This window comes from Phocoena phocoena, chromosome 5, assembly GCF_963924675.1.
Source record: "Phocoena phocoena chromosome 5, mPhoPho1.1, whole genome shotgun sequence".
Classification (NCBI taxonomy): Eukaryota; Metazoa; Chordata; class Mammalia; order Artiodactyla; family Phocoenidae; genus Phocoena; species Phocoena phocoena.
The window spans coordinates 112,496,546-112,511,032 of record NC_089223.1 but is presented as its reverse complement, the minus strand read 5'-3'; the positions used below and the strand labels follow the sequence as shown (position 1 = coordinate 112,511,032).

The following is a 14,487-nucleotide window of genomic DNA, read 5'->3' as shown; positions in this document are numbered from 1 at the left end:
ATTATTATCATAAAAGTGTGTTGCACTCACTTCTGATATCAAGGGAAAGCTTTATGTGAATACCTGTCAGAGCGTCCTCCCTCCAAGCTGTATCTCAGGTAATTCATCCCATCCAGGAACTGACTGCTAGGTAGGGAGTCATCACCCAGTTCTTTTAGATCCTCAGGTCTAAGGTACTCTCCCCCATCACCTGTCATTGTGTCATCACCTTGAAGCAATCAGAGAAAGATGGAGAATTACTTGTTAAATGTAATATCGACTACAAAATATGATTATGATTGTGAAGAAATCAGCATAATAGCACTGACATCACTGAAACACTGCACGCTAGAAAAAAAACAGAAACAGAACACATGCAACTGAAGAGTGCTAAAACTCAGGTAAACAATGTTTGACCCATTTTTCTATTACCTACTAAGAAGAAATAATTACCTGAATTGGAATTCTTTTAATATCAATTTTCTTTACTCATTTCTTTATCCCGATAGCTGATTTATCATGATAGCTGATTTATAGCTTTATATTTAACTTAGCAATTAGCACAATATGTAGACAACTTAGCTTCTGTCTATAGTATCAATAATTTTGTACGTAATGTCCAGCATTAACAGCCTTTTCATGTAATTGACAATATGCTAAGAAATACCTACTGCTCTAAAACAAATATGAGGTGTATTAAATGGAACAATATGACTTATAAGATTAGCAAAATATGCACATTAGGGAAAGAACACTAGAACGAAGTAGACAGATTATGACATTGTAATAAACAACCTTGAATTTAATTTTAAAATCATTATGGAGCATAAAAAGGATGCTTTGCTGGAAACTAGATGGTTTCCCCAAAGTGAAGTACAGGGAAAAAAGTGAGATAGATAATAATTAAGCAGTGGCCAAAAGCGATGATTAAGTGTTGTAGCTCTCATTTGGAAGCACAGATGGTACGAGTACATTCCCTGCCCATGAACTGGAATAGAACACTTTTAAAAATACACATTTCAGGAAATTCAATAAATAATACCTCAGTCACAGAAATGCTCTCCATACCATTAATGTGCTGGGATGGGGCATGAGGCATTAGTACTCAAGGGAAAGGGGGAGTAATTTAGCTGAGAGAAACAATTTTTGATGATCCTTTAAGTGTACTAATCACACACTGAAAGCCTGATAACCAATGTAAGGGAAAATGTGAAAGAATGTAGTTCATTCCTATAATTAAATTAAATATTTATTTTAATCTCATCTGTTTAAAAGAAGTGTTCTAAATCAATACTAATTTATTTATAAAGATACAGCATTAAAGACTTTTAAGAGGAATATGTTTTCAGCATCTCATTACTTCCCTGTATATATGATCCTAAGAGCCCATAATCAAGACTATTAGCTCTCTAAATTACTTAAAGGCAAAGACACTTTGAACAAAAGACCTTCCAGTAAATAGAAATGTAACTTATTCACCACTAAATTTTTTTCTCAAAGTCAATGCATTTAATATTTGGCAGTTACAAATCTCATCATTAAAATTACTTTTATTGCTCCTCAGTGAAATCATTAGATTTTTATTTAGTTTTAGCTAAGTGAATTAGGCTACACAGAGTAGTTATTAAAAGTTTAGTCTTTAAAATCAGATAGAGCTGGGCTCAAATTCTAATTCTACTACTTACTGGCCAGTTAATCTTCCTAAGCCTCAGTTTCCACAAGAAGAAAATGGGAATGATACTAATAATCTATCTCATGTGTCAGTTATCTGAATTAAGTAACATATAAGGATTATAACAGAGTTCTGGAATATAATAATCGCCAGTTATCATTTTTATCAATACAAAGTGATCTAAGTGTTGACACACCAATGAAATATGAGCTAAATTTCACTTATGAGAATAATTTTTGAAAAATTTAAAGAAAAATATAATTGCACTGTTTAGATATTTCATAAATCTGACAACTCTAATGAAAACATGAATACGTTTTTAAAATTAATTTTGTTAAAGTGGTTCCCCCCAACTCTTGTATATATTCTCTTCTTCAAAGTGTTCCCTCACAAAACACGATGCAGCAACAGCAGCAATCCAGGGATAAATAACAATATAGATGAACATGAAATGCATGATGTTGGTGAACTTTAAGAACCAAAAAGGTCAGAGGAGGGAGAGATCACTTTACAATAATGTAGTGGGTTGGGTAATGTCTCCCCTGCCCCCAAATTTCATGTCTACTTGGAAGCCCAGGATGTGGTCTTATGTGGAGATAGGGTCCTTGTAGATGTAAGTAAAGTAAGGATTTAGACGAGATCATACTGGATAATCGCAATGAGGGTGTTTTTTACAAGAGGAAGAGGAGGACACACAGAGACAAAGAGGAGAAGGCCACGTGAAGGCAGAGGTTTGGAGTGATGTGTCTACAAGCCAAGGAACACCAAGGATTGCTGACAGGCACAGAAGCTGGAAGAGGCGAGAAAGGGTTCTTTCCTAGAGCCTTCGGAGGCTAGCATGGTCCTACCATGGACTTCCAGCCTCTAGATCCGTAAGAGAATGAATCTGAGCCACCAGCTTGTGGTAATTTGTTGTGGTAGCCCTAGGAAATTCCCAAGGAAGCTGGAGAAGGAATCACTGAAGAAGGAATGGGAGCTGGTCAATTGCTTGGGGGCAATTTTGATGGGCAGAGATGATGGTATTTCAGGTGAGAGGCTAGTGTGTAAAGGGTCATGGAGGGCAGTAAAAACAGTATGAATAAAAGAGTAATACGCATTACTTACTTAGAGAATACTAAGTGGACTAACTTAGCACTACTCAGCGTCCATGCTGGTGAGCAATGGCAGAAAGTCCAGGAAGAAAGTTGGTGTCTGAACAGAGTGACAAGATCGTGAAGCTTGGACATTTTATTATAGGACTTGTGGGACTTATGTGTTCCACTATTTCCCCCTTCTTGTTTAATTGGTAAATCTTTATATAGGAGTATTTTTATGAGTCAAATAAGTTGGGATCCCCATTGCTTTATTTCTGGGAGAAAAAAAATTCTAAGATCAATTCTAAGACTTGGTTTACCAAAACACAGGCATTGTCTGGTTTGGATATAAGCCTAAATTATTTTCAGAAAAAAATATGCACGTCCTGTTAACTTTTGAGAAAACTAAGCCTAGTCTTATTTATGAAAAAGTGAAGGGAATGACTGAATGCAGGATGTCATATAATACAAGCTGTACCTTATGGATCCCTTGAGCAAGAGGCCTACAAAACTATGTAAAACCCCAAAGTCTGCTTGAATATACTCTCTCTCTTTCTCTATTCCCCACTCTACTACCCTCCCACCCCTAATCCCCAAGAACCTAAAATAATTGAGCTTTGCTTTCTAGCATCTAATTCCTAATTTCACCCAGATTAGGGCATCCTGCCCATCTTCAGAGTCAATCTGCTTTTGCATTTCATCTTGCTTCTCCTAATTTGCCAGTTCTCACCACAGTCTCTTAGCAACCAAGATGGTTACAGAGAACAAAGACAACTCAAAATAAGTTTCAATTTCTTGGTTCTTAAAATTACTCAAAACTCCTTAATACAGTAGGGCCTGCACTTCAAGTTTTCTGTCTTATTCCTCTCATCTTCCCCTCTTGTTATTCCTTGGTAAAGAGAAGGTTTATGAGTGAAGGAAAGAAAAGAGAAAAGAAGGAAATCTAGATGGATTGACTCTCAGTATGGAGAAGCAAGGCCCAGTGCTGGCAGTTTTATCTTGTAAAAGATGCAAACAAACTACATGAACTTAGCTTCCCCCCTCTTGTGCATAAAGAAACTTACTATAAGACAGAAGGAAAGCAACTGGAAGAGTACATTTTTAATCAAATGTATCAAATTGTGTGCCTCTGGTGTCCAGTCAATGTACAATTTCAAAACCCCTGATTACACTGAGTTCTGTGAAATAGTGGATGTCCTTTACATTCTCCTTCATTTCTGCATTTTGATGGCTTTATTACAATGCTATCTGACTAAGACAGCTGCTACGTTAAAAAATCCCCTCCTAGTTTCCGTGTTACCAAATGTGAATTTTAGAGGTTTGGGGACACCTATGGTGGCCTTAGGTGTATATCCTGATGTCTTGATTATGTCTCAGAGAGAAATGGCCCAAAGATGCAAAACCCCTAAATGCTGTTGCCAGTGGCCAGATGCTAACCCAATGTTGAAATTAGCTGGAAAGGTACCTGTTTAGGTACTAATCTCACCAGTGCTACCATAAAATGTCTCTCCCAGGATATGTGTGCATAAAGCATGCTATGCAATAGTACATATCTGCAGTGTGGGATGGAAAGTAGAAATGCCTGTAGAAAATGAAAAATCAATTTGGGAAAAATATAATACAGCTCAACATTTTAAATGTTATTAATGTGCCCAAAAAATAAGATAATCATATCCTTGCCTTTCATCTTGGTAAGTGAGACGACCTCTACAGTCCAAGGCTAGCCTATCCCGGCCTTCAAATCCTCATCTTCTTTCATCGTCCTAGATACCTTGTCTGCTAGGCCCTTCATCTTCAACCTCTACTTCTCTGTCAGCCCTTTCTTTCCACAGTAACATCATCCATATTTCTGCCATCTTTGAAATACAGCTTCCTCCAGCTCTTTAGGCCTTCTTTATTTCACACTCTGAGTGCTCTTCCTTTCATAGTCAAACCTATTAAAAGAGGCTTTCTATTTTACAAATTAATCAGTGGCCAAGAGGTGATTTCTTCTTTGGAAAACTACCCTCCTTAACTTCTCTGACATAAATCTCCCCTGGTCTTCCCCCTACCTCTTTGAGTCTTTCTTTTCAGTCTCTACTCTCCTTAAATGTTGATACTTCCCATCTGACTTTTCTTCTCATTTGACAAATTATCGTGTGTTTTTAAAACTTCAAGGACCACCTATATTTTGCCTACACATATATCTGCGTCCATTCCAAACCTCTCTCACAAACTCAACATGCACATTCAAATGCTTCCTGGACTCCACCTAAACTTCCTATAAGCATCTCAGATTCAGCATGGTAGCATACAACTCATCTTCTTCCCCACCCCACTCTCTGCCCATCTGCTTCTCTGCAAATTCCCTACAGCAGCAAACAGTACAACTACTTCCCTACCCTAGCCAAGGGTGGGCGGGGGAAAGGGATGAAGGTCTGCTTTCACATAAGATTGTGAATTTAAATATTTAACTCTTGTTTGAGTACAGTTCTATTAGGCTTGGAAAGAATTTTGCATAACTCAGAAAGCTTATGAAAGAATGGTTATACCCTAACATACTTTCTTTTATCAACTTACTTACTTGATGTAAAACAAATAAACAAAAAGCAAACCCTATTTTTTTGCATCATAACAAACCTAAAGTGAATTTCCTTTTTGTTTCCTATACTTGAACAACCACTTCCCTGCCATTACATATTTACTTACTTAATAGAATTCTGACTTCCAGGTTTTAGGACTTAACTTTTTTTCATTGTATTCTCCAATCTTTCCAAACAATTTTATGAAAACCCTTTCCTACTAATTGTAGAGCACTGATGTATCACTTGCTTTTAAAGTTTCATGTTTTAATATCTGGAAACTACAAGATTCCTCAGTGATAGAGGCACATTTAGCCATGACCAGCCTCTATAAGACACAGATCACAAGAGTATGGGCATAAATTAAGATAAAGTGGGAAGGTCCCAAGGATTCTTCATTCTGACAACTCTTCACAGTGCTGGGAAGAAGGAGATTCTCTGACATGTCACTGAGCTCTCTCTCTCCTAAGAATACTCAGCACTTCTGCTGATAAGTGGGTAAAGTACTGAAACCTCGGGTGTGGAGCCCCACTAACGTCAAGTGTCCACAGTGGAAGTATGTCAAAAGGAGAAGGTAGATGTGCCTCAGTATTTCATCCCAACACTCAGTCATTCTGGAGTTCTCTTGATTATTAGTACACATCGTCCCAGAGAACTAATGGAGAAGTTTATATAAACCACCCACTGACAAATCTCTGAGTATAAGGGATACATGGGTCACATTTCCACAGGTAATTTAGTTACACAGGTATATAACCCCTGAGCCCTACCATATACTTTATGGCTATGGAGCTGAGTCAGCAAAGACAGGAGTCAGCTCAGGATCCTATGAAGATGCAGAGGATTACATTTACAGCTTTGTTTTAGTCTACACAGTAGAATATTCTGAGACTGAATTCCCATTTCTCTTTTTCTTCCATTTCTCTGCCATTTTGCTCCATCAGGACTCATTTACATCATGACTGAGCTATTACAACAGCCTTCAAAGTGGGTTTAGATTCCACATTCATCACTTAGTAGCTCTGTGCCACTGAACAAACTACTAAACGTGTTTAAGCCTTAGCCTCCTCATCTTCAGGTGAGCCTTTCTCACCTGAAAAACAAATGAGGGGAAATCCATAGCCTATCCCGTATGGATGCTGTAGGGATTAAATGAGACAATGCACCGAGCATTGTGATGTCTAGTAAATGCTTTCTCTTCCCTCAGATACCTGCTTCCTTCCAATTTCATCCTAATGCACTCCTTCGGTGCATTGTTGATTTAATCCTTGGACGAAACAGATTTAATTGTTTCAATCATTAATTGAAATCTTTAACACATCCTAATTTCCTTGACTTTTCAGTTGAGAATCCAAACATTCCACAGCGAAGCCCCGTGTGTTTTAATGCATCATCCAGAATGAATGACTAGATTATTCTGTCACTCTGTGTCTCTCTCTTGCCCTTTCCCATCTCGGGACCTTCCCATACTGTTCCTTCTCCACTCCCTAAAACCTGTGCCACCCTCCTATTTATCTCTCAGCTTTCAGCAGTTCCTTGAGACTGTGCTAGGTCTCTCCATCTCCAGATTTTTCCAGGCAGATATGAAAAGCAGATGACATAGTGCCTTTAGTTATGCTTCATTGATTTATACATCACCTCTCCATATATGTTCACTTTTGATTCCCCCATGGTACCAGTCATAGAGCTTTACACACAATAACATCACTTTCACTATCTGTTGATTGGATTAATGAGTGGAAAATTCTGATTGCTTCACTATAGCAAGTTAGCCTGAAAGGACATCTGTACTTGGTTTGCATATTCTTCTGAGTATTGACACATAGACTATCATTAAAATAGTAGAGCTGTAAAGAAAATAGGGACTGGCTCATACTATCCAAACACATGTGGCTGCACTTTGTCCATATAAATGATGGTAGGTTCCGTGAAAACATTTTAAGAGCACAAAAAATTAAAGGATTGGCAATGTCAACTAGTCAAATTCCTTTATACTAATTGTTTGTACTAAAAAGTTACTTCACAAAACTCAGACATATCATATACAAAAATATTATTCAAATTGAATTTCTTTCTGGGGAAAAATGTTAAGTTTTTGGCCATATCTAGACATGGAGAGCTTCCTCCATCACCATGAAAGATATTCTTGATCATTAGCCAACATTCCTCTCAAATCAAGAGTTCTTATCACTAATAACTTTTAATACATAATAGTTTTAACAAAAGTATACAAGATGTTATAACTAGGTCTTATATTATGCAATGGGCAGGTCCAAGAGGATGTTTCACACAAATGGAATTTCTAAAAACCCAGTAAATACTTTGGATGCATTAGCTATTGGAATTCTTTAACAATTATTTTGGAAATCAATAACTATTTTTAGATTAAATAATCACTATCTAATTTATCTGATTTATAAAGTTAGATTTTCATGTAATAGGTTGGCTTAAAGTGGTACCACATATACTTTGGAAACTTCTTGCTAGATAGAATATTTTATATTATTCATTTTTCCCTATATGCCAAAGTGCCCCCTAAATAATATTTAAAGGTTCCTTTATTCCTAGCTAACTTTAAAAAATTAGATTATAACTACTAACAATATATTTTTAACCACATCTAAAATATATCTTTATCCAGGAATGGGATGACTGCATATCAAGTAGCCTAACGTAGTTGTTAACGTGTTCATGATAATTCAATGTCAACTTGTCCAAAAATTAAGTTTTCTCTAAATTTGTATTTTAAGAAGAAATATTAGTTTTGGGAAAATATTTATATAATGTTCATTAGATAATTTACTTATGTTAATAGGTCTCAATAATAGTTTCAAAAATCATTAATAGCATAAGCAATTCATAGCGTTAAGCTTCCAAGTTAATAACAATCCACACACCCAAATGCACACGTAAGCAATTCCACTCATATTACACACACTATTTCAAAAACCACCAGATTAGTATTAGGCACCCAGATTTAAATATTAAGCTAGTTGCTTCTCGCCAGTTAAAAAAAGTTAAAAGCAAAGACAAACTTTCACTTCAACAGTTTCCTCTAAAGGTACCTGAATCACTAAGCACTTCCCCATCAATAAAGTGGTCACCAAACTGTTTAAAAGCTGTTCAACATGTAAGCGAAGATAAGAAAGAAGATCACACGAAACAAAATATAGTGTGCATGTACGGATGCTGAAAATTGGCAAGTATTAGGATGGAACTCAAAATTATTATAATAAATACTTGGAACCATTAGCTTTGGCAATACCTTTTAATTTACTTACAATAATACATTGACCCAACATTTGTTTGTTCTTGTCGTAAGTTCTTATAAAAGCTGAGACAACTCAATGTCTGTTACCGATAGGTGGATTAACAAATTGTTTCCAAATAAGGGCATCTCAATGTAAAGTTTTACCTTCTGAATACATCTTGAAGAACCTAAAGAAATACCTTTAATATTTCTCCATAAAAGCAGTTAGTATTGGGCCTACTACTAGGGTCAGTATGGCAATAATTTTTCAAACATGTACACTTATGTACATGTATTCATGTATACATGTCATGTCATGTATATACATACATATATATTTTTCTAACAGGTACACTTGACCAATAGCTGCACTACTGAAACTTGGTTGCATACTTTATGTGCTGCATTCATGATTTTTTTAGCAGACTTTTCTTTTTGTTCAAGAAAAGTCAACTACTCTAGTTGAAGTAGAGGTGGGGAGCTAGAAACCCTGCTGGCAGTACCTCTAGCATGATGCCCCATACCCACCCCAAGGCAGTCCCTGGTGCTCCTCGTAGAGCTTCTCAGACCTTTGAAATCCACCGGCTTAGATAATTTTTATCAACTCTAGAACTATAGGGGGCATATAGTTCTTCTGACTTAAAGAATCAAATTCTTATGTTGAATTTGTATGACTTACTCCTGCACTATTTTTAACCTTCGCTAAGGCTCTTTTTTTCTATGTATTAGTTTTTAAATATATTTTTTTCTATATATTAGTTTTAAAATATATTCTGTATGTTTGAACCAATTAGAAAGCAGAGATTTCTCAATATACCGTTGATAGAGTATACGTTAAGTTCTTTTACTTTAAAGCATTTTAATAAAAAATGTATTTTAGCATAGTTAAAACATATTAACAATAATTGTATTATCAGGTAGATATTTTAACAGATGGCCGACTTCCAGTTTCTCTCCCTTGTCCTAGTCCGGTTATTTAGTAAGTCATTAAAGATAACACCAGTTGAAAATATATAAACAAAATCCTCCCTCCCCCAAATTGAAAAAGTAAATGTACTGAAACAAAGGTGAAAAGGTTACTTTAAGTGCTAAGATGCCGTCATCCACATCCACCGTACCAGCTTGTTCCCTGAAAAAATGGATGGTTTCCTTTGTGTAAGACCATGACAGATGTCATAGAAGAATGAATAAAAGTCTTACCCTCTTCATCAGAAACATCAAGAACCTCAGTCATGGTCTCAGGAACATTTAGCTTGTGTTTTTCAGTGATAGTCTGGAAAGACAAAAATCATTAATGTTCAACTTAAGAACAAAAATCAAACAAAAGATCAAAAGAATCACAGAGGAGAGGCCATAGTCAACAGCATCAGCAAGCGATCAGGCCCCGAGCACTCCATCTTCTCCACATGGACATTGTGGAAGCTTAGTCTCTTATTCTCCTTCATGGAACCTCATTTGTTCTTTCTGAAGATAAATGATCATTTACTCCAGTGAAGTTGTACAAGAGAAAGTTCATTATTTTGAATTCCCATTTGCAAAATAAATTCTTTAGCAATGGCATTAATAGCCATATTGAGAAAGCAGATTCAGGTTTTCAGGGCTTCCCTCAAATGGACTAAGTAATGTCTCCAGAAAAGCTTTCAAAAGAAGCAGTGAATATGTGCAATTTACGAAAAACAAAGGCACTGGAACGAAGCTGTAAACAATGTGAAAGACATAAACTTCGGGGCAGAAAATGTGATGCATCTCTTCTGGGATTAGAGGATCAACAGTGGAGAATCACCCATCCTTATAGTCTTTCATTGGTCTACAATTCTGGCTTGCTGCTTATTTGCCTTCCATTATAGCCCTCCAGAGTTGCCAGATGCACTGCCTTCTATCCCTGATGGATGATGTAAGGTTAAGAGACCAGGCTCTGGAGTCTGGCTACATGGGTTCAAATTCTAACTTCATCATTTATTAGCTATGAGGCCTTAGCAAGTCCCTTTATTTCTCTGTGCCTCAGTTTCATCATTTGTAAAACAGGATAATACTACTACTTCATAAAATTGTTATGAAGATTAAATGAAATATTTAAGAGCTCTAAGAACAGTGCTTAGTATATGTTAGTATTCAATAAATATTAGCTAGCATAATTTATCATCACTATATTTTGATATTAAATTAATCTTAAAAACAAAGGGCCTCTGAACTTTTTAGTCATTCAGGCATTCAAGAAACACTCTGAGTGCCTATTGCATGCCAGGCACTGTTTCAGACACCAGGGATACCACAGTGATAAAAAAAAAAAAGGATAAAAATCCACATCTCATAACTTGAAATATCACCTAAAGATAGTTGAGTCTCAAATTCCTATCTCTAGTTTCTGCATTGAAAGTGCATTAAGTACATCACTTGGCATTGTTATGAGAAATTTAAAAAACTAATCTCCTAAAATAAGAGCAAAATCTTCAACTAAAGCCACCAAAATACAGTAAAAAGGTTGTCTAGGTTTTTAAGCTTTGCTACCTAGAGACTACAGACCTGTTGGGCTACAATACCCCTACCACCAACTCTTTTTTCTCCAAAAGCAGTAGAGAACTTCAAATAATTTTACAGGGAAATTCAACTGATTAATTTAAGAATATATTTACATACAGGGGTATAATTTCTATATGTGAAGAAGGACTGATTAAATCACAATGTGATACTGCATAACCTTTCAGTGGCTTCCCATTTTCTTCAGAAGAAAACTTAATACAGTTGATCCCTGAACAATGCAGGTTTGAAACTCATGGGTCCACTTATACGTGGATATCTTTAAATAGTAAACACTACATTACTACATGATCCGAGGTTGGTTGAACCCACGGATGTGGAACCGTCCATACAGATGGCTGACTGTAAGTTATATTCGGATGAACTCCCCGGGTTGTTCAAGGGTCTGGCAAACTGGCTGGAAGATGCCTGGTGATGTAGTAAGGAGAGGCAGGGAGGCCTCATCCCTCCACCACACGCTACAACCGTGTTGGCAGCCATGTTCTCTTATGCCTCTGCTTTTTTTCCCCATATATTCTTTTCTTTACCAGAAATGTTCTTTCTTCTCTTGTCCTGGCTCATATAAGATGCAACTTCTTTGGAGAAACACTCCCTGACCCTCCCCAATGAATGTGTTTGTTCAACCGTGTTTATCTGCCGCTACCCACTCCTATAGCATCACGTGCACCACACCACACACAGCTGTACGTGCCCCCTTCACCTCCCACCTCATGAGTGTGAGTCATGAAAGAAGCTGTTTCCACAGAACCTGAAACATAGTAGGGGCTTCTCAAAGACATATTGGAATAAATTGATGACATAATACATTTAAAATCCACATAATGACCACATAGATTTTCTTTGGGAAGAAAAGAAGAGGAAGAAATGCAGAAAGTAAAGAAAGTCTCATGTTATCCAGATGAAGGTACAATTGAAGACTAGAGTAGTAAATTCAGCTTTCCAGCATGCTGTTTCTGATGTCTAAATAATTCCATAATGTCTTATTCACTGAAAACAAATTGAACACTGTAGGAAAGACAAAAGCATCTATCCAAAGTTCTGGAGAATAACAGGTAGTCAATAAGAATTTGATGAATGAACAAACTTAAAAATATACCATTTAATTATAATATTAATTAATTTATGAATTTAACACAGAAAGATGATAACCTAAGTTCTATATTAACGGTTCTCAGCTCTACCTGCATATTATAATTATTAGAGACAATGACATTCAATTAAACTATGACTTTTGGGGAAACTTTTAAAATAAGTATCTAAATGTACATTAAATGATTAAAAATTTTAAGGGATACCTACTGCATTAGACCACACCAGAAAGTCCATTTTTGCAGAAACGTTCTAGAGTATTTACCCTTCATTGGAAACATTTCCACAAGAAGATGCTTCTCCACTTGAAAATAACTGATGGAAATACACTTTCAATGATTAAATTATATTGCCTGACCTTCTCAGTTTCTATTTTCAGATGCTGATAATGTGACTATATTTTCTTTGAACTTGTGAGAGTGGAACTAACTTTGCTTTAGTTTGGTTATTGAATGCTATTAAGGTTATTATCAGCAAATATATGTGGCAATAGAAAAAGTAACACTGATCATATTGGTCATGGATATTTTTTGGCATAGATATTACAACTGCTTTCTATATACAATGTAGTAAATATAGTATGCATTTGTACATGACGTAGTGCCTGACCCTTAAAAGGTCGTCAGTAAATATTTGTTGAATGGATAATAAATAAGTCTTCCCGCTCATTAGTAATGTGATCAGAAATGAAAAAAATTGTCCCTTTAAATGAAGTGTCCTTTGAAAACTTGATTAGCCAAACATAAATATGGTTTTATGCAAGTACATCTGAATAGCCCAAAGAAAACAAGGATACAATTAAATGATCATGGGCATCTTCTTCTGCTATAGAATCTCGGATTCTGTGGTCAAGATTAGAAACTACTTTAAAAGTTAAAATGAGTAGTGCACGATGCATAAGTTTAATAGGAGGTAATTAAATCATATAATGTGGCAAAACAAATAGAATGCGATAGATGGCAGACTTAATAATGAGTTTTTAACATTTATCATGATGTAGAAAATAAAACATGAGTCCTTACATGGTGTTTTATAAATGGGGGATAATATCTGCTTTTTTTTGTGCAAAAGAAAAAGTGTGCTTTACTGCTCTTCATTTAGCCCATCTCCCTGGTCAACCACCTCCTTTGTACCACTTACTCAGCAAGTCACAATAAGTCACAGCGTGGCGAGTGACCTTGGCTAGTATGCCACCTTCCAGTGTCCACACACATTGGCTCCCATCAGTGCTACAAGCTAAACCTGGTTTTGCTCCCAAACCCCTTTATACCAATTGTACATGTTAACATAATTTTTATATATAAGTTAAATACTACATAAGTAATATTTTTCTATAAAAACTAAGGTAAATGGTTTGGAAAGTCTCAACAAAGGTGGATCTCCAAAAATAACTGCTACTCAGGTGTGGTTGAGACAATTATAGCACGTTGGGGAAAAAATGTCAAAAGTTTAAAAAGGTTCTGCACTCAGAATAGTGTCTCTTTAAGATAATACACAGGATAAATTGTATATAGATATAGACATTATAGGATAGACACACACAATACAGTATGTATTATACATGTTCTTTGTTCAAGAATGACGACTTAGCCTTCTAGTCAATGGACCTGTATTCAAAGAAAAGTTCTTGACTCCACTTAAAAAGTGTCAAATGACTTTACATGTATTTATTGCACTGCCACTTTTATGATCCCCATTTTAACGGACTTACGGCATCAGATAAGATTTAGAACCAAAGTTTTAATGGTAATATAACTATAATGTCATTTTTATTTTAGTAGCTTATTCAGTAATTTATGCTCTACATATCAATGATTATATGCAACGATCACTTTAAAACTATGCAAATAATTGATGATAGCTGATCAGTAAGTAGAGGGATGAGTCATATCTCACAGTTCTTCCAAACTGCATTAGGAGACTGAGCTTGCTGGCTTCTGCTGCCAGAAATGTGTCCCTCCCACTCTGATGTCCATTCCGGCAAACAGACAATGACTGTAATCCCCAGAGAGTGCTCAACTGTCTCACATCCTCTGCTAGGTCTTACGAAGTAAACTTAGAAAAGCAAAGGTTAAGGAAACAAACCAGGATTCCAAAAATGTCTCACAAATTTTGGAAGCAGTGACTTTTCCTTTACAAACTGCTGTCTTACTCTTCTCTCCACACAATGACTTTATTCATACTTTGGGGTGAAGAATTCTGGAGGGAGGAATAGCAAAGGAAACTTTCTCTGATGGCAGAGAACTCACATTGCTGCTCAAATGGCACATCGTATGAAGCCAATGATGTGAAATTCGTATGTTAGATGTATGGCTGTAGTTCAAC

General features: G+C 36.1%; 1 protein-coding gene across 2 annotated transcripts in view; it reads right to left on the bottom strand.

Annotated features, from left to right (window-relative positions):
- ANK2 (ankyrin 2) overlaps positions 1-14,487 on the bottom strand; it is a 240,546-nt gene that overhangs the window by 68,839 nt on the left and 157,220 nt on the right. For both annotated transcript variants that reach the window (XM_065877734.1, XM_065877735.1), the window contains 3 exons: positions 9,736-9,808; positions 8,351-8,404; positions 64-208 (listed from right to left, as the gene is read on the bottom strand). In XM_065877734.1, coding sequence (XP_065733806.1) covers positions 64-208; positions 8,351-8,404; positions 9,736-9,808 — 272 coding nt within the window. The remainder of the gene's footprint in view (positions 1-63; positions 209-8,350; positions 8,405-9,735; positions 9,809-14,487) is intronic.